The 20,848-nt window shown below is 42.5% G+C and overlaps 2 protein-coding genes across 2 annotated transcripts in view; one reads left to right on the top strand and one right to left on the bottom strand.

Annotated features, from left to right (window-relative positions):
• The window catches only part of Iqgap2 (IQ motif containing GTPase activating protein 2), a 259,748-nt gene that overhangs the window by 173,051 nt on the left and 65,849 nt on the right, over positions 1–20,848 (top strand). The window contains exon 13 of the mRNA XM_021180833.2: positions 6,954–7,117. Within this exon, the coding sequence (XP_021036492.1) occupies positions 6,954–7,117 (164 nt within the window). The remainder of the gene's footprint in view (positions 1–6,953; positions 7,118–20,848) is intronic.
• F2rl2 (coagulation factor II thrombin receptor like 2) lies at positions 12,303–18,015 on the bottom strand. Its single transcript, XM_021180837.2, has 2 exons — positions 17,885–18,015; positions 12,303–14,512 (listed from the first exon to the last, which is right to left on the bottom strand). The coding sequence occupies exons 1-2, from the start codon at positions 17,946–17,948 to the stop codon at positions 13,467–13,469; spliced, it is 1,110 nt and encodes a 369-aa protein (XP_021036496.1). The 5' UTR covers positions 17,949–18,015; the 3' UTR covers positions 12,303–13,466.

Genomic DNA, 20,848 nt, shown 5'->3' with positions numbered 1-20,848 from the left:
TCACACATCAATACCACTTTGACTTGGCGATCCCAGCGTACTTTAGTTCATTTTAGGTTCATTTCTCTATATCTCAGTATGCAGGGAAACATCTAAATAAGTCATTCGTGTTTAAAAGGTAAGAATACCATTTCCAGTCTCTCACAGAGTGTTTCAGATCTAGCTGTTTACATGGTCAGGGTAGTGATGGCTTTTAGTGCCAGAGCATCTTCAGCTTGCTCTAGCTTGCAGATGGACCAGACACTTCTCTCACTAGTCTTAAACTCTTTTGTTTTGATGAGCTTTGCCAGATTTGTGAGATCTGGTCCCCCAATGCTGCATCTAACTCTGGCTAGTGGAATCACACGTGATTCTTCTGATCAGCTAATCTTGGCTGTTTCCAGGGAGCATCTTGCCAAGTTTGCTTTTTGGCATTTCATGCCCACCCCCCCGGACTCCATCCCACTGAAAGTGTTGACTGCCTTCATGGTGTGCAGTGGGTGTGAATTTACTGGATATTGTTGTGATTCTGTTCTTCTCATGTCCTGTGTGCATCTAAGCTTCTTTTGGGACAGCTCGGCTCTCTGTTCCCCATCTCTGTATTTCCTGTCCTTGAGGTGTGTAAAATCTTTGCAATTAGACACCTTGAGTAGCCTGTCTAATGTTTTGGCTTGGGATCTTAGAGCTCTTGCCAGATTTTACTCCAGAGGGAAGCAGTGATTTGAGCAGATGTTCAGCATCCTGGGTTGCAGGTGGTGGAAGTCTCTGCTCTGTGTGTGCATGGATATCTGAGTATGTATTTTACTACAGAAAGTGGTCCCTGAGCCCCTGTCCTGCTGCGCTAATTATGGACTCCCACGTCTACACTCTGAGCTTCCTGCCACTCTGGGGTGTATCCCCACTGAATAGGATTTCTCTTGGTAGGCAAAAAAAAATTTTCAGGTCCCATCTGTGTTTTCTAACTTCTCTGGGTCTGTCTGCATGTGCTGCTGCCTACCCAGGTGTGGGTTTGTTCTCTGTGCCACAGTTACACTGTTTTCTTTATTCTTCACAATGACTGAGGGGGAGGAGCGCCCTTCTCAGCCCAGCCTCTGCTTTGCTGGGAAGAAAACTAAACAAATCTTTGAATGCCTTAAGGAGACAGTGGCCTTTTGCAAGCAGAAGTGATTTGTAACTAAAGTCTCTCAACTGTTACGGCCATTCCTACCATCCATCAACATCTTGTCATGGTGGGTACATGCTTGTCCTCGGGGAGCTTATTGCAGATATTGTCCCCTTCCTAACACTTGGGGAGTCTGACATGCAGTATTTATTTTGTATGGACTTTGGCTTGGTTTTTCTTTTTCCTGTTGTATTTTCTTTTTCCGGAGGTATTTAAAAATATTTTAATTTTAAAAGTCATCATATTAAGTATTAGCCTTCCTAATGACATTATTCAAACATCTTTGTTGCTCTTTCTCTCTGCCTTCCTCCACGCCCCACCCTTTTGCGTTCTTCTAGCCCCAGCTTCCTTCCTACTTCATGCTCTGGTACCTTCCCCGTCTTCAACACCTGTTTTTATTTAAAATTTCTGAAGTATTGTGTTTAATATGGTAGGTTAAAGGGATAGCTTAAAAAGCTAAATTTTAATGAGGAAAATACCTAATTAAAATATTTTTTATAAAAGCTAAATTTTGATTAAGTTTTAGTTTACAAATGGGTTCTGCTATGACATTTTTTCATTGATGTGCTTCACTCTTATTGATACACACACACACGGCTAGCCCCTCTCCTGCTCCCCTGGTCTCCTGCACTGTTTCCATGGCATGGGTATTCTCAACCCCCAGACCTGTTTGTTCTCTCTCACCGTTCCTTTCTCTCACCGTTCTGTTCTTTTTAATGCGTTATGATCATTAAATGAGAATCATACAATACAGTAATCAAACTATCTGAAAGAGCTGAGAATTTACATGGGAATGATGAAAGAACAGGGTCCTGGCCTGCTGGTCAAAGGTCCACTCCCATTTCTTACTTGTGGCCCACACTGGTCCTGCAGCTAAGAGACTGCTAAATGGAAGGTGGATCCGATAACAGGCTGCTAAATGTGTTTCCGGACTTTGATGTTCAGTTGATGTCTTCCTGGAAACCCTATGTTTCACAACAAAACCACAGAAGAATAGTATTTTACGATATAGCCTCAACAAGAACGTTTTCATCTTTGAGATGGTTGCTTTTAAAATTTGGCAAAGTGCCATTCCTTCTAGGTTATTTCACTCTCTCCAAGAATACGCAATGTCACTGGAGTGGGACATCACAGCACCATGCCCAGCCGTCTTTACTCATATGAAATTTACCTTGTACATGTATAAACAGAGAGAGGCAGGTGTGCCCAAGGGGCTTCTGGATAGGCTCCTCGGCTCCTGTGATATCATTTACTATGACCTCAGCAGGTTGTGCTGTCAGATACACTTTCAAGAACTTAATTAGGTGGTTTCCATCCGGTCCACTGGAATGCAAGCCTTGCCAGGTGACCAGCCCTAGGGATATGTGGACATCTTCTTTCTCACACTCGGTTCTGCTAAGATCATGTTTGGATGGGGTGTTTGAAGGTATTTAGAACAGCCTGACCACAGGGGTGTCTAGTGAATGATCTAACATCTCCTGAACACTCCAGTTTAATAAGTAGGAGAGGATGTGGATAGTACAAACTTCCACGGCTCACTTCATATTTGAAACTCATTTAATTTGAATGTTAAAGAAATAGAGTTGATTTTATAAACTTCAAACACATTTAAGTCTGGTAACCTGGAATAATCTTATTTTTTTTTTAATTGAATCTACCTGACATCCTCATCTAAGCATGTGATCTGGTGTAGAAAGATGACAGTGGTGTAGACATCCTAATGAGCAGATGTTTTAAAACTCTTGTGTAGCCATTGCCTCTTCTGAATTGCAACAGCCTTTTGGGGAGACTGTTTCCTGTCCTCAACAAAACCTGGAGGCATGGAGGCTTGACAGGTCTGAAGGCAGGGAATGAGGTTGTGGCCTTGGTTCCTGGTAGTGCACACTTCTTGGCCTCTTCTCTGAAGGGAGACAGATTCTTGGTCCAGCTCTGTTGATTAGTGCCTTCTGCCTCCTAGATTTTTCATCTTTCACTTATGTTTTCACTTTCATTTTCACTTATTTTTATCTTATGTCTTACCTGCTAGGGCTTGGACATGTGCATCCTGTCAAAAATTCATGTATTGAAACTTTAAACCCAAGGTAATGGTGTTTAGAGATGGTGCTTTTGAAAATACACTTTCAGGAAGGTTCATATTTAGGAAGGACTCAGCCCCCCTAATTGGGAATAAAGGCCTCAATATTGATTCTTAGCTCTTTCATCTCTTCTACCATATGAGGATAATGGGTGTGTCTCTTCACACAAAAATGAGGTAAGGAAAGAGTCACCTTGAAAGTGGAGACTAAGCCTTTGTAGACACCAAGCCAGCCAGCACCTTGTCCTTGGGCCTCATGGTGTAGGATTAGGTATTTTCTTCATTTACATTTCCAGTGCTATCCCAAAAGTCCCCCATACCCTCCCACCCCACTCCCCAACCCACCCACTCCCACATCTTGGCCCTGGCGTTCCCCTGTACTGAGGCATACAAAGTTTGCACGACCAATGGGCCTCTGCAACCCTATAGGTGGAACAACAATATGAACTAACCAGTACCCTCCGGAGCTCTTGTCTCTAGCTGCATATGTAGCAGAAGATGGCCTAGTCGGCCATCAGTGGAAAGAGAGGCCCCTTGGAATGATCTAAGAGTTTTTGATAATTCTTTTCCCTCAGGGCTAAGTCTCTTCATTCCTAGAGCAGTGTAAGGTCAACTATTAGAAAAATGTTAGCCTCATTTAAATGCCAAAATAGAGGTACATTTATTTTTAAAACTCGGAGGTGTTGGGGGTTTTTATAGCTTACTGTATTTGTCAAGGGCCTTGTGGTCATTTTTCATGAAAAGTAACACACAGGATGAGAACATCTGGCCTTTACAGTGTGTCTTCTAACTTCCTGCCCCTTGGTGTTTAGTTTCTCTACCAGGATGTGTCACTGACACAGGAGGAGAAAGTCAGCCCCTGCCCTGTTAGTGCACATGTATGAGTGCATGTATGTATGTCTGTCTACCCGGTGTTATGTATCTCTTACTGGGTGCTGGTTTATTTTTTTCATAATATGGTAATATTTGAAGAAGAGACCTTCTTCAAACAGATCCAGTTTTTTCTCCAAGGCACATAAAATGTTCAGACTCTGTTGCATAGGCTCTGCTTTTGATTCTAAGCCCTTATATCATCTGTGCTCTATGATCTATCAACATGTTAGACATTATACCAATTAAACAACAAGGTCTGCTTGGCCCCCCTGTGTTACATACTTGAATCAGGGTTCAAGGCTAATAATGTCTACTCTTAGGTAAACAATGTAAGAAATGCATTATCTGTATTTGTGCCTTAAAGCTGTCCTACAAATATGCCCTTGTTTATCTCTATGGAGCCTGTCTGTCTCCCAGTCATAATGTGACTATTTACAATAATTACAGCTAAGCACACTTACATTTTGTTCTTCATTTGTAAAAGCCCCATGCTAATTGCTCCATAGTCACACGTGGCTAATGGCTGCCATATTGCACAAAACCAAAAGCAAGCATGTCCATCACTACCCAGAATTCCATCAAACAGTTCCAAGTTGTGTGGTTATCCAGTTTACTTTTTCTTAATATTGTAGAAAAGGGCTTGATTTTGAGCTGTCTGTTTTAAGACCATTTAGCAGCCAGAGAAGTAAAATAAATACAAAGAGTAGAACGCATGTCCAAAACTCTCTGGTTTTGCATTTTCATTTCTGAACATCTGCATTAAATTTATCTAGGTCTTATCCATTGCTCCTGTCACCTATTGTCTAAATTAGAATCATACTAAAATAGTTCCCCTCTTGCTGTTGATATGTAAAAGTATGCCTCTTCTAAAAATATACATTTGTTAAAATATAAATTACATAGCTATAATATTTGCCTTTTAGAGGTGGGGCTGGAGAGATATGTCAGTAGACTGGCTCCTCCTCTGGATAAACCCCAGTTAGATTCCCAGTACCTCACCTACAAGGCAGCTCACAGCCCTCTTTAACTCTTGGTCCAGATTCTCCAGTGTTGACTTCTGGCCTCCACAGGCACCAGGCACACATGTGGTGCAGTGTATTGGTATATTTATACCAATACACTTTCTAGGTCAAAAAATATTCTAGTCTATAGAAATACATTTGTTTATCCATTCATTATTTGATATAAATTTGGGTTGTTTCTGTTTTTAGCTATTATAAATTATGCTGCTACAAACCTTCAAGGTTTTATGTGAAGCCGGGTTTTCGGTTGGGTGTTTTTAGGCAGAGTGGCTAAATCACACGGAGGTTTTATGTTCAGTATTTTGAGGGCCTGCGGAATTGTTCTCCAGTGTGTGCACCATTTCCCATCCTCACCAATAATGCACACAGGTTCATTTTCTCTCCAGTAGCACCAACACTGTTTACAGATGATCCTTTTTGTTACGGCCGTCCCAGTGGTTACAAAATGACATCATCAGACTGTGACTTGGCTTGCATTTTCCTAACTACTAATATATTGTGCACATATATATATACACATATATATCCTATACTGACTGAATTTGTGTATCATCATTAAATAAATGTGTATTTAAATGCTGTACCTATTTTAAATTGATGTCACTGTCCTTTAATTGTTGACTTATAGGAGCTCTTTATGAATACAGTATACTAGTCGCGTTGGATATAAATAACTGAAGTTTGCCTTAGTCTTTAAATTGCCCTATCATTTTCTCTGAGAGTGAACTTTTAAACACAAAAGGTCTGATTTTGACAAAGTCCTGTGTACTTACTGTTTTTCCTTTTTTTCTTTCTTTTTTTTTTCTTTTGATACCATAGTCAAAAAGCTAATTACTCAGCCTGAAGTCACTAAGATAATATCCCTATGTTTTCTTCTAAGAGTTTTCTAACTTTTCGTTTGGGTCTTTGCATTTAGGCCTGGGTTCTATTTTAAGTTCATTTGTGTGCAGGATTTAATATATAGGTCCAAGTGTGTTCACACAGGTGGGTCTATGGTTGACCCAGCACCAGTTGCTCTATAGCAACAGTCTTTACAGACTATTTCTGCCCACTGAATTGTTTTGGCAACCTTGTCAGAGAAAAGCAGTTGAGCATAAACAGAAGGGACAATTTCTGGATCCCCAGTTCTCTTTGGATCATCCGTATGGCTTTCCTCATGCCAGCACTCTGCAGAATTAGTCGCTGTTGCTGTAGCTTTGTAATGACTTTTGAAATGGGGAAAGTCCCCCGGCATTTCCTTCTTTCAGGATTGCATTGGTTGTTTGAGCTCTCTGTGTTTTCTGTACATCCTGGGGTCATTTATCACATTCTGCTTTATGAAAAGGCTCCAGCGTTTTTGTTTTGCTTTGTTTTGTTTTGTTTTGTTTTGTTTTGTAGGAGTTTCCCCAGAACTGTATGTCAATTTATCAATTTGTCAATTTGAGGAGTATTTCTTTTTTTCTTTGTTTAATTCTCTCACACAATTCATCTCTACCACAACCTTGCCTCCCAGTTCCCCTCAACCCCCTTGAGGAGTACCTCTACCTTTACAACATTGTCTTAAGTCTCCAGCCATGAGATGCCTTCCCCTGTGTTTTGGTTGCCACTGAGTTGTTTCCTAGTTCTTGGTTTACACGTGTCATGCTTCTTAAAGTATTCCTAAGTGTGCATTACTTTCCCCCTGAAGTGGATTTGTGATGGGGATCTATTGCACATCATTCGTATACAGAAAGGCAGTTGATTCTCTGGATTCGCCTCTTACCTCCAGCAGCACCGTGTCTCTCTTCAGCTCCTTGGAGCCTGTAGCACCACGGAGGAGTGGGTATGGTGCCGTGACTTAGAACCCTTGCTCCTCTTTCTGCAGGAATGGTAGTTCTCCAGTACATCAATGAAGCCATCGACGCAGGGAACCCTCTGAAGACGTTAGATACCTTGCTGCTGCCCACTGCTAATATCAGAGATGTGGACCCAGACTGCGCCCAACACTACCAGGATGTTCTGTTCCATACAAAATCCCAGAAACTCGGGGTAGGTTTTAGTGACGTTTCTTGAGTTAACTTTGGAAGAGGGAAGACTCTTGATCCATTTTTCATAAATTTCATGAGTTTCTTACATCAGTGAATGGAAATGAAACAAGGTTGCTTACCTGGTATAAAACAGAAAGATCCAGACCCTAAGGGGGTTCCTGTTTCTCCTCTATTGAAAACTCAGCTGTAGGCAGAGTCTTATCCAGAGAACAGTTCCTTGGGCATTTCCTGTCTCTATCTTCTGTTCCCATGCAGTGCCTAGCGTCTGGTGGGGGTAGGGGGAATGGGTTGCAGAGGGCACATGATGCTATCTGAAAGTTCTCTGTCTTTATGGTCAAGATGGTCAGGATCTTACTGATGCAATCAATAGCTGTTTCTTATGGAGCGGAGGGAGAGCAGGAGGGAATACGTGTGGAGATATTGTGTTCCAGAATCTTAAGAGAGGTTGCCATGGTGATAAAACAGAAGCCATGCCTGAAGGAGAAGGAAGTGGTGGTTGAGCAGGTGGGTGAGGGGGTCAGCATAGTACAGGCAGTACTCTGTTCTAGGCATGGGAAGGGACTCACCTGGAGGCCTCTTGAAGAGCAGTGATGTTATTTACATCTGGACTTATACTGAGGGGGTCTCAGGAAGACTTATTACTCTTAGTAAGATACGGGGCTGAATATTAAGGCTTGTAGGACCTAGCACTCAAGAGTGGAAGTGATGGCTCCTGCTACAGTGGCCCTAGTTGTCACCCATATCCTCAGATACAAACCCAGCTGGAAGGAATGGTAGCTCCCTGAATCCACCACCCTCAGAACCCAGGCTCTGCCTCCTCTGGAGCAGGAGAAGCACTGTGGTTACAGCACAGGTTAGAGGTGTGGACTGAGCATCTCCTGTTTGCAGGCACGGCAGCGGTAGCTAAGCATCTCTCATTTAATTCCCATAATAGCTCTGAAATCATTTCCCCATCATCACGAGTTCTGAGATAATGATCTAGGAGTTAAATAACTGTCTCTGTGGCAGACAGCGAAATAACAGCATTGAGAGGAAAAGTTGCTTGCTCGGGAGACAGTCAGGCACCATTCAGATCTCTGTAGCCTCTGCTGCCACATCTCCATATGCTTATTTTCACGTGCATAAAATGAGAATAACACCTGCCCTTTAATATTACAATGACAGTTAAGCCAGAATAGGAAATATATAAATAAATGTGCTTTTATATCTCAACATCTTACTGGCATTATAAGTATATGCATGTGTGGGTCTTTAAGAGATTTATTTTTAATTGTGTGGATATGTATACATGAGTGCACGTGTACTTGGAGATCAGAGGTGTTGAATCCTTCTGGAACTGGAACAGCAGGTAGCTAGCTGTGTGCTGCCTGGTGTTGGGTGCTGGGAACCCAACTCTTGTCTCTGGAAGACAAGACTTCTAACTGCTGAGCCATCTCTCCAGCACTGTGTTATGATTCTTGTGTATATGTGTGTAGCTATAGCATAAACCAACACCAAAACAGACAGCAAAATTATAGCTAACATGACTCAAGTCTCCTGAGACTGCCTCCCCAACCCTCTTCTGAAAGGTGATTGGTTCTGGGACCATGACTGTGTCCACCTGGCTGAGAAACTTATATAATGGTGTGTTAAGACAAGGGGGGAGAGACATCATATACAGCAAGGAGAAAAGACAAAAAAAAAAAAGAACCTTAATAAATTATTTTCCCTTTGGGAATCCTGGAAATCAAACCTAAGATATTGTGCAGCAAACAAGTATACTAACCACTGGGAAAACCCCCAGTCCAGCAAATGACCTAAATGTTTAAAACAAACAAACAAACAAACCCAAAAGACAACTATAACATACTTTAGTATACAGAAAAGTTATGATATACATCCTTGGGAGGGTGAGACATGCTCTTAAATGTTTGTGGAATATTTCTAAAGAAGAAACTTCTGGAAAGCAGACTTCAAGGGTGTGGTATGTGGGAGATGTTGTTGAACCTGTTTTTCCACTGATTAGATGTTTAAGATTTCTAAAGAGTGAATGTAGGGTTTCCATTGGTAAATGTAAACTGTGTTTGCGTCACACTAAGAAGTGGCCTCGATGGAAGTCCAGAGATCTGTGACTCAAGGCAGAGCATTCGGTCAGCACTGGCAGCCGGCTTGCTTTTCTCCTGTGCTTTCCCAGGGACTGCTCTTTACAAAGGTCTTGTTCAGCCAAGCTTTAGCCAACACAGTGGATGCAGCCTTATCTGAAAGAATGAGGTGGGGGCTCAGGGGAATACAGGGAAGGTAAAGACTCCGTCTTACAGTTCTAGCACCATACGACCAAGGCAACTTAAAAGAAAGTGTTTAATTTGGGACTCATGGTTTCAGAGGGCGAGTCCATGACCATCATGGTGGGGAGCATGGCAGCAGGTAGATACAGTGCTAAAGCAGTAGCTGAGCGCTTGTATTGGGTCTGCAATTTGCTTGCTTCTGCTGTCAGTAGGTATGGTTCAGGTCCTGTCTATGAGACTTTAGTGAAGCTACCATGTGTCTAGACATTTATTTTCACACATGAAAAGTAGAATTGTAAGTCTGCCTATTGTAGCTAGGTATTGTAGCTCGTGCCCCCTCAGCACTCAGGGGGCAAAGGTGGGTGGATCTTTGTGAGTTTGAGGCCAGTCTAGTCTATAGAATGAGTTCCAGGACAGTCAGAACTCCATATAAAGGCCAGGTCTTAAATAAATAAATAAATAAATAAATAAATAAATAAATAAATAAATGTACAAATTTTAAAAAGAATACTTATTATATAGTATTATAATAAGGGTCAAATAAGAATATATATTATATAATTGTATTATATATTAAGTAACTATATAATATATTTTTTTCTCAGCCTGATATTTTTAACTGAAAAAAAGGAAACCTAATTCTGTTTTTTACCAGAGTCCTTGTGGTATGCTTTTAATTTCTCCTAATCTCTGCTTGATTCCTAAAACATTCCAGTGTACACTCTTGGTAGCATGTCTATATATTGCCTTCCCACAGCCTAGCCTTGGGAAATAATAGGAATAAAAACATTGCTGGCATTATAGTATCGAGTAGAGATTGTTCCAAAGTAGACAGCCATTAAAGGGTATAGTGGACAACATCCTGGGATGGACACTAAGGTTTCTCAGAGTGAGGATGGGGAAGGAGCTATCGAGGGTCCTGGATGCTGTGGATGCTGCATATCCAGCATGGGGGCAGGGCTAGTGAGCGTTCCAGATGCTGCATATCCAGCATGTCCCAACACTGAGTAAAGAACATGGTGGCAAACACTGAACAGAGCACACTTTCTGCTGTGCCCAATGGAGAAAGTAAATCAAGACTGATTTAAAATTTACAGCTTCATTGACACGTGAATTAAACCCCATTAAAGTCTAGGTTTGTTCTTGGATGGTTATACCAAGAAAATTTAGTGTGCCTTTGTTTGTTTGTTTGTTTTTTATTTGGGTGGTTGTTTGTTTTGGTTGGTTGGTTGGTTTGAATTTGTTTGGTTTTGTGTATTTTTGAGATAGGCTCTCTCTTGCTAAAGCTCTGGTTGTCCTGGAACTCACAGTATAGACCAAGTTGGCTCCCATGTCTCTGTTTCTCACGCGCTGGGATTAAAGGCATGGGCTTCTAGATTTATGTGTGCTTCTAACTTGTATGTATTGCTGTATTTCATGGACAAACTGCTACAATTAACGACTTAGCTTTCAAAATGAGTTCCTTTTACTGAAATTTTTAGAATCTTAAAACTTGCTTTAGATTTATTTTAATTACTTGTCTAAAAGGGTTATCTGACTTTTACTTTATTTGTTTGTATTTTATTAGAGTGTGAGTGAGTCTTCCTGTGGAGGTGGGGACCTTGCAGGTGTCACGTCTCTTCTTCCACGGTGTGGATTGGAGAGACAGACAGACCAATCAGGTTGTCACACTTGGTCACAGGTGTTACCCACTGAGCTATCCTGTCAACCCTGAATTTTCCTTTTTATGGAACCTTGTAAACTCTTTCTAATGAGTGCTTTTGTACAAGTATCCACTGTCCATTGCATACTCCTGCCCCCCCCATAGCTGCTACCTTTGACACTCCCCTTTGTCCTTTGTCCTGCTCAGACATTCCAATGCACATGTACATGATTCTGTTTCTTTGTATAAAATCGAAGCACCACCAAGGGTGAAAAAAGATACCGTATGTTTTTGAGATGACCTAATTTGCTTAACACGATGATCTCCAGATGCGCTCATTTCCCCCCACTAATGGCTTGACTCCTTCTTTAAGGCTAAGGAGCCTTGCTAGAAAGGAAAGCTTTCAAGAGCGCTTGCCGTACCTGTTCCTCTGCTCCTGGGATCCTGCCAGGTTCTTTATTTAGCCAGTGAACATGGTGTTTCCGGAAACATGGCTGAGCAAGTGTCTCTGTGAGGTATAGATTTGGAGGCCTTCTGGTAACTATGTGTGCAACTTCTATGTCCAAGTTTGATGAACCAGAAACACACACACACACACTCAACAGTGTCGCTTACCATGTGTTTGTATTGTTTTGTTGACTATAATGTTTTGTCAGATGTGTGTATCTCCTTACTTACAGTTTCGTCTCAGTAATGTTGTGTTTGCAGAGGTTCCCTCAACCCTATCTGTATTTGCTTAATATTACATCTCCCATTGGCTCCCTTAGCTAAGAAATCATTTTACCTACAGGAATAATCTGGAGGCTTATAATACAATACCACTTCCCATTAAAACAAGCAGGGATGGAAATACTTGCTAAATGACCTTATGAGTATATTACTGTTTAAGTCTCCTACCTCTCCTTTTTAAATAAGCCCAATCATAAATTAGGTCATACAGGGTACGCTGCCTTGTCAGTAAGAACCGACCAGGCCCCACATTGTTTAGATGCCTTGGGATTGTAGTCTTTCATTCAGCCACATGCTATACAAAGAGTGCTGCTGGCCCCACAGAACATGGCCTTGGAATGACCACAAGAACCTCAAAGGAGGGAGGACAGATGCCTCCTTGTCCGTCATATCTCCCAGGTGGCTTCCAGGACCCCTGCAGACACTAAACTCCACAGATCCCAGATCCCTGTAGCAGTGGCTGCAACCTCTTCATAGTCTTCCGTATACTTCACATCACATCTGGATGACTTAGAAATGTTTAATACAGTGTGAATGCTGTGCAAAGAATATTATTTATTATTATTTATTTTCAGTATTATTTAGGGAGTAATGAAAAATACTCTGAATAATGAATAATGAACTCTGTTCGTTTTCAGCTCATACAAGGTTTTTCAAGTGTTTTGGGTCTGTGGTTGGTTGAATCTACAGGTATGAAACTTGCAGGGACAGAGCTGACCACACAGAGAATTTAATTCCTTATGGAAGTAATATCTATATGCAAATGAGTTTAGCAGGCTTGTTTGTCTAGAAGTGCCATAATGATAAGAAAGTGCTTTAGAAATCCAGATGAAGAAAATGATGCTTCTAGTTTGAGAATAAGGGAACAACGGGCCTTTGACGACTTGAAAAGCTGGACAGGCTAAAGCAAAGATGCTAGAAGGGGTTTCAGTGGGGCGAGAGGGATGGGAGGGAAGACAGTCGGTGTGAAGGTGTGTGGAATCGCAGGCACAGCTCCACCAGGAAAGCCATGCAAGGGCTTGTCATTTCAGGAGCACTGCAGGGTCAAGGGAAGTGTGTGCATGATGTATTCAGAAAGCTGTTCAAGGAAGGTTAACCCAGTCTGTGGAAATGAGGCTCGGCTGGCAGTGAGGGCTGCCTTCTTAGGACAGAGGTGGAATGAACATGGGACCCCAGTGAGAGACACAATAAAGACAGGATACCTGCTTGAGGAGGAGGGAGAACCACAGGTAGTGACAACCTCCCAGTCTGCCAACACCACTCACAGGAGGGAAGGGGACATTTATAGCTTGGAGAATTAGGAAGGCAAATAGAAATGCGTCCATTGCCATAGGAATACTGCTAATGTTGCTTACAACTAAGACACTCTCAAAATACAAAGTATTCTTTTAATCCTCATGACTTCACATTGGAAGTATAAAGCACTGTTTCAGAGGAGCTGAAAAATGCAATGGTTGCCAGACCTGGTTGAACCCAGCACTTGGGAGGCAGAAACAGGCAGATCTCTGTGAGTTCAAGGCTAACCTGGTCTAAATAGAGAACCCCAGGCCAGCCAGGACTACACAGTGAGGTTCTGTCTCAAAAAGATAAAACTAAATTAAATTTAAATTTAAAAATTAAAAATTGAGCTGATGGTGCCATGCACAAGTCAGCCAAGCATGTACGTCTTCCCAGATATCTTTCCTTGGTCTCTAAGGTGGTCTTGCCATTGCTGACTAAGGATTAAGCTGATCTACAACTTTCGACATGACAAAGTAAAGGAATGGATCTAGGCAGCTATTCAGGCTCCCCAGGCACAGAGCAATAAGATACATAAAGTACAAGCTGTCGGTATTGTGGTAGTAGTAGTTGGCATGGTGGATTACGAGTATGATGTTGGTGGGGGCAAAACAAATTGTGAAAATCACAAGGATGAGGAGGACTGCCTTGATGTAGCCCAGCCATATACGATCCTTTGATTTAAGTTTGTGGATGAGAGTTGTGTAACAGAAGATGATGATCACAAACGGGATGAGGAACCCAAAGAATGCTAAGGAGACGAAGTAGTAGAACCGGAAGGATGATGGGGACTCGCACGTGTCGACGACATCGTGGCAGGTGGTGATCTCTGAGTGGACGAGGTGGTACTCCTGCTTCAGGATGACAAAGGGCAGCATGTATAAGAAAACCATGACCCACACCATGCCACACATGAGCAAGGAGAAGCTGCGTTTGGGCAGCTTCTGGTATGTGAAAGGGTGAGCCGTGGCCAGGTAGCGGTTGATGCCCATGCAGGTGAGGATCAGGATAGCGCAGTACATGTTGCCGTAGAAAATGACCGTGGTGATCCGGCACATGACCTCGCCAAATACCCAGTTGTTCCCATTGAGATGGTAGGCGATCTTAAATGGCAGCGTGACACAGAAAAGGAGATCTGCGATGGCCAGGTTGGTATGAAAGATGACCAGACTGATGGATTTGGTCCTTAAGGAGAGTTTCCACAGGGTCACGATGTTGGCTGGTACACCAACCACAAACAGCAGGATGTAGATGGCAGGTATCACTTGGGTACTTAAGGAACTTCTCAGGTATCCTATGGTAGCATTATTCACGTGGAGAGTTGAAATACTTTCCTCGGGACACTCCACTTTTATAGTTGTGGTGGCTCCTGTCCAGCCCTCTATGTCAGAAAGTGGGAATTCTTCAAAGGTATTTTGGGGACCCCCATTAAAACTCTTAATAGTTAAGGTTGGCTTTGCTGAGTTGTCTGAAACATTTATGCCTGTAATTGAAAGGAAATATTAGCATATGATTTGTTACCAAGTCCCACCTGTGGTTTGGATAAAAAAATAAAATGAAATGTTTGATGCTATGTGATTTCTATAGTGATAGAACTTGGGGTCATATTTTAAAAATCAGTATAGATGATGCAACCCACAGGCATGTATATATAGTATGTATATGTAATATGTATATATAGTATGTGTCATATGCTCCAGTACTGTGCTTCTCTGTGGGAACGACTAGATGACAGGTCTCTGCATGTCAGGCGTTTATAATAGTGCTAGGTCAGTGGCCCTTTGGCAAGCCTCTATCTCTAAAAATATTTACATTATGATTCATAACAGTAGCAAAATTACAGTTAGGTAGCAACAAAAGTAATGCTATGGTTGGGGGTGGGGGGAGGTCATCACAGCATGAGGAATTGAATTAAAGGGTCGCAGAATCAGGAAAGTTGAGAACCACTTTGCTAGGTGAAACAAAACCACACACTGGATCATAAAGGAAAATGTTTTATTGTCTATCAGCTACATATGGGAAAGGCCAGTCAGTAGATTCTGAAAATGTTGGTTGCATACTTCCATGGCAGTGCTGTGAACATGCTAACCTCCACTGCTATCTACAAGTAACCCTTAGACCAGGGCAGAAATTGCATGGGCATGCACTGTCTCGTGCTAATTTGGTATATCTAAGAGATGAATTTGAGAAAGTAGGTCACCCAATTAACTCCCAAAGGGCCTCTAAACTGTCCTCTGAAGCCACGATCTTTTCATACATTCTAGCATATACACGCCACCCGTCTCCTCGCCACCACATGTTGGTAATTAAACTGCTTTACCACTGAGCCACACTGCCCCCTCCCCCTTGTGCACAGAATTTGCAGAGGGATGGCGACTAGGGTAGATAGAATAACATTTCACTCAACCCAAGATTCCCCGTGCCAGCTCCTAGAACCCATGATGTGTTATCCCATGGGGAAAGAGGATTATTTAGTTAGGAATAAGGAGATGGGAGCAGAATCCTAGATTGGCCATGTGGTCAAAATGGAATGACTGGATGTGGCATTCCCAAAAGCCAAGAGCAATTGTGAAGTGTGACTTTCTTAGTCTTCACAGAGGCTGTAGTTTAACTTGGGGAGTAGAGAGAGGGCCTACAGAGAAATATGGGAAGAAGCCAAACAAGATGGGCTTAAGGGAAATGCCAGGTTTAAGACAACGAGAAAGAAAACAAAAGATGAACTCATTGTGATAACCTGAGGCATTAAAATGATTTTGTTTTGTTGGTTTTTTAAGATAGGGTTTCTCTGTGTAATTTCCCTGGCTGTACTAGAGCTCACCCTATAGAACAGGATGGCCTTGAAACTCATAGAGGTCCGCCTGCCTCTGCCTCCCGAGTGCTAGGATTGAAGGCGTGCGCCACCACCACCACCCAGCAAAATGGATTTTTTAAATGAAAGAAACATATCAGCTATGTGTTGTAGATGCTTGGCATGGCTTAGCCAGTTCCCGTTAATCAATTCTGCAAATGCCAATAGAAGCCTTTTACATTCCCATTCGAAATGCTAATGCCCTCCCACTGAGGTCTGGACACAAAACTCCTGCATCCCCCATTTTAACTATTCCAGGGTGATGTTCAGTAGACTGACCCATGTTCTCTGGCCCTTGCTCCCAGACTTGGGAGTTTGCACAGGCTGAATTCAATGTAGCAGGCAGAATCAGTGTTGTCCGAACAACTGGTAAATGAAGGTGACCCTGTGTCATCCAAGGAAAGGCCACTTTGGAAGGTAGCATTCCGTGTGCCTGAGTTTAGATGAGAGCATTATTGGAATGTCCTGTTACGTCTGAGCTCAGCCACCTAAATCCTTCTGCACATGCACATTTGGGTAAAGCCAAGTCTGATATCACACAAAACAACACCTGTAAAGGAGGCTGGCAGAACCATGTACACAAATTTCTTCCCTCCAAGGTCTGATGAGAAAGCTGATGAAACCAAGCATTAGTCAGCTTTCAGGAGAGTCCTGTGCTTGGGCAAGATACGTGTCTACAAACACACAGAAAGGAGACTGTTCCCGGCATATTTCAGATCGGGCACTACCTAGATCTTCTACTAGTTAGAAACTGTCTTTCCTTCAGAATAGTGCTCCTTGTTAAATGTTATTTATAAAACGACAAGCAACTGACTAGGATTTTTTGGTTTCCATTTGGTGCAGTGTTTCTGAAATGCTCCCAGCCTGGGAGAAGGCTTCAGAGAGTCTAATCCAAAGAGAATGGCCCTCAGCCACACACATCCCACCTCACATCTCCCCAAGGCAGACTTCGAACCCACTGCCCCGCCTCTCCTTAAGTCCCAGTTCTCACGTCTCCCAAGCAGACTAGCATCAGGAAAGAACTCTCTCTCATAACTCATTTCCTTGCAACCATGGCTCAGCTTTTTGGCTTATCCTCTCAGAGAAACCATAAACCTAGCCAACCCTTGCTTGTACCGCCCCTGCCATGGGTCCCCTTAAGCAAGGAACTCAATTTAAGGATCGTTCCTTTTGCAGGGGGCTGCCTTTTGTTTAAGTTGGTTTCTTCCCATTTCCCCCTCCTAATTGATTGCCCTGTGACCTGACAGAGCCCTGCATACAATCCTGTCTCAAAGTAGTTCATTTCAGAACAATGAGGAAGTTATATAAGCTACCACAATAGAAGACATGTTCAAAGTGAAATAATTATATTTGGGAAAGCTTATTTCTAAAATTATACATAACCAAATTATGCCTAAACATATCGTATACAGACGTATTCGTATAGACATATATACACACAGACATATATACATATATATGTCTGGGACAGAGAGAACTCCTTGGTTCTGAAACATTAAGAAAAGAAGTTGTTTCACCTTGGAAACACGTCACATCCCTGATTAATGTCACTGGCTGCTGAAACCAAATTGCTTTTCCTGGCAGTATTTTTCCCCACCGGTGCCTCAACAAAAATTATAATATTTAGAATTTTGGAAAGATTTTTTTAATGCCTTGAAAAAGTGCAATCTTTTCTACATCTGAACATCGTATACATACAAACACTTCTCACGCCAAAAAAAAAAAAAAAGTGGTTTTTGACTTAATCATAAAGTCTTGACTCGGTCACAAATGTAGAGACACTACTAGCAGAGAAGAACACTTGGTCTTTGACAAGGTTTGACTTGGGAACAAGCCTGAATATTTCCATGCTATATTACCCCAGGCTAAAGACCCAGATCAAACTGTGCCTTTGGGTTCACAGTTTCTAGGAGTTAACAAGAAAATTAGGGCATTTGACTCTGAGAGCAGAAACCATCCACTCACCACTCTCTCACCCCAATGCTAGACCACAAGAAGGGGACTTACCACTTTGGCAAACAGTGGCTGGCAGAAACAGCAGCCCAGCTGCAACCAAGATAAGGATCTTCATCTTGATGTCCTGAGACCCGGTTACAGGATGTTGTTAAGTGTACAAAGTCACAGGGTAGATTCCCCTCAGCTCCATGTATGAGCAGCAAGTGGAAAGCTGAGAACTCTGCCAGCCTGGACCCTGTGGGCAGGGACTCATCCTGCTTCTACAGAGAAAGGATGTGGCCACTTGACGTTTCTGTCTGTGTGCATGACTCAGGCTGAGCCTCTCTGGAGCGAGATGCCATATCCCTTTTATCTCTTCCTTATTTCATTTAGAACCAGTGCTGTAGTTCTCCCAGGGGCTTGGAATAATGGCCGAGACTGCAGAGTCCCTTGCAAAACAAAGCTGAGAACAGGTACTAAGCAGCAATTAGCTTTGAATCAGTTCCACTGCCCCTGTTCTTTTCCCTATGCCAAAACCCTAGCTCCAGAGTTGCACCTTCTATTTAACACAAGAACAGTCAGACATTACACTCCTGTGTCTGTGCTTCACTCCGCCACGGTCAGAACGGCCTCTTCTTACAATAAATGGGGACAAACACAGAGTTCCATGGTGTGCAGACAGTGAGAGGCTTTGGAACGCACAGTCCTACATGCAATGCCTTCCTCAAGCCCTTCCCCTCAAGGCTCAGGGATCTATGCGGAAGAGAAGGCAAAAAGATTGTTAGGAGCCAAAAGGGATCGATAGCTCCATGGAAACAGTGTCTTCCGGATAAATCAGGACTGGTGCACATATGAACTCACAGAGAAGGCAGCATGCACAAGGCCTGCACAGGTTCAAACCAAGGAGGGTCCCAGAGCTGAGAGGGGAAGGGGACTGGGGCTCCCACCACTAACCCAGAAAGTTCTGCAGTTGATACCCACTGGCAAAGGAAAGAGTGGTTTCCACCAATGGAATCTCCTGGATGCCCTAGGCACATGTCAAGGTAGGCCCTATGCCCAGGAGTGGTTGGCTAACACAAAGGGAATTCAGTGGGATTTTTGCAGACTTTTTATCTCATACTGCTTTATTTGGTTTTTTTTGTTTGTTTGTTTCCTTTTTTCTGTCTTAATGGTCTTTTTGTTTGTATATTTGGGTTTCCATTTTGTTGTGCTTTTGTGGGCTTTGGTGTATGCATTTCTTGTTTTTGTTTTTATTATTTGTTTAAATAGAGAGAGAAAGGGTGTGGCGTTAGGGAGGCAGGAAGGATCTGGAAGTTGAGGAGAGGGAAAAGAGATCAAAATATAATATGAAATTTCTTTTTCAAAAATCAAAATGAAATTGTGCTTTATTTCAAATTTTAGTTCCTAGACTGATCACATAGTTATAAACTGAACTAATCACGAGAAGCAAAGACACCCTCCCTCCTCCATCTTTTATTTTGTTATTTTGTTCTTTGAGACAGAGTTTCATATAGTCTGGCTTGCCTTGAACTCAGGATGTAGTTGAGTTCCTGGGCCGCCTCCTGCTGCCTCTGGGCTGCTGGGATCTGTGGAGCTGGAGACTAAACCCAGGGCTTCTAGGACTCTACCAACGGAGTTACATCCTCAGGCCTGGCAAATATTTAAGACGTTCAAATTGTATCAGAGGGATTAGATTGTTTCTAAATTTCGCCCAAGGGTGATAGTACTTATTTATGACCCCAGCGCTTGACAGACAGGCCGTAGCAAGAGGACTGTAATGACTTGAAAGCCGGCCTTGGCCATGTTGTGAGTTCTAGCCCCGCCTCAGGAACACAGTGAAAGTCTGTCTCAGAGGGAGAAAGAAGACAGTTCTCTACCTGCCTTCCAATGCCCTGACAGCCCTTAGTGCCTGTCAGGAACTTAGTTTTATTGTTTCTTGGAAGAAGGTTCATTTGCCATTGATTAATGTGTCCTATGATAACTCTGTAGGAGGATAAGATAACAGGATAGATGCAAAAAAACAAAAAACAAAAAACCTATTTGAACTGAGCTAAATTAAAATCATAATAAAATACTGAAGAACAAGAACTCGCTTTATTCCATGAACTTTTTTTTTCTGTTTTGTTTTGAGACCAGGTTTCTCTGTGACCTGGTTGTCTTGGAACTCTTATCTATAGACCAGGCTGGCCTCCTGAGTGCTAGGATTAAAGGTGTGCACCACCATAGCCAGCCTGTTATTCCATGAATCTTGATGAATGAACAGGTCTGTAATAAGCATTTTAAGATGATAGGTAGATAGATAGATAGATAGATAGATAGATAGATAGATAGATAGGTAGAGAGAGATATCTTAACTATCATAAAGTTCCATTCGTTAGTGTTACGTGTTAGTTTCACACCTGAGACAGTTGGCTGAGGTGCCTATTTAACAGACCAGAATGGACACTGACTACCAGGCTCTCCCACCATCCCTCAGTCCCTACCTGTTATAGGTCCCTCCTGGCTGGCCTTCTACCCTAAACTTTTCCAGTCCAGGGGGCTGGGCAGCTTATCCCTTAAAAAATCCAACTATTTTTATTACATACTCTCTTTGTACCTTTAGGCCTCCTGGCTGCTTCACCTGGTTCCCCTCTTTCCCCTTTCCCCACCCATCTCACTCTCCCTACATGGTACAGCTCAGTATGGCCGTATATACTCTGGCCTTTCCCTCATATGGCCATATATACTCAGTATGGCTCTATATACTCTGGCCTCTCCCTCATATGGCCATATATACTCAGTATGGCTCTATATACTCTGGCCTCTCCCTCATATGGCCATATATACTCAGTATGGCNNTATATACTCTGGCCTCTCCCTCATATGGCCATATATACTCAGTATGGCCATATATACTCTGGCCTCTCCCTCATATGGCCATATATACTCAGTATGGCCATATATACTCTGGCCTCTCCCAAATAGCTCTGAGTCTGGTTATGCTCTTCCTTATCTACAATAATCCTAGGAGCAGTCATGTCTCCTTCCCTTTTGTTT

The sequence above is a fragment of the Mus caroli genome, chromosome 13 (assembly GCF_900094665.2).
Source record: "Mus caroli chromosome 13, CAROLI_EIJ_v1.1, whole genome shotgun sequence".
NCBI lineage: Eukaryota > Metazoa > Chordata > Mammalia > Rodentia > Muridae > Mus > Mus caroli.
The sequence above is the reverse complement of the archived record's forward strand: the minus strand, read 5'-3'. Positions and strand labels throughout refer to the sequence as shown.

Excerpts from the sequence above, each read along its gene's own strand:
- F2rl2 (XM_021180837.2), bottom strand. The coding sequence starts at position 17,948 with ATGAAGATCCTTATCTTGGTTGCAGCTGGGCTGCTGTTTCTGCCAGCC. Across the intron at positions 14,513-17,884 it reads AGCCACTGTTTGCCAAAGTG|GCATAAATGTTTCAGACAAC; the intron begins GTAAGTCCCCTT and ends TTTCAATTACAG.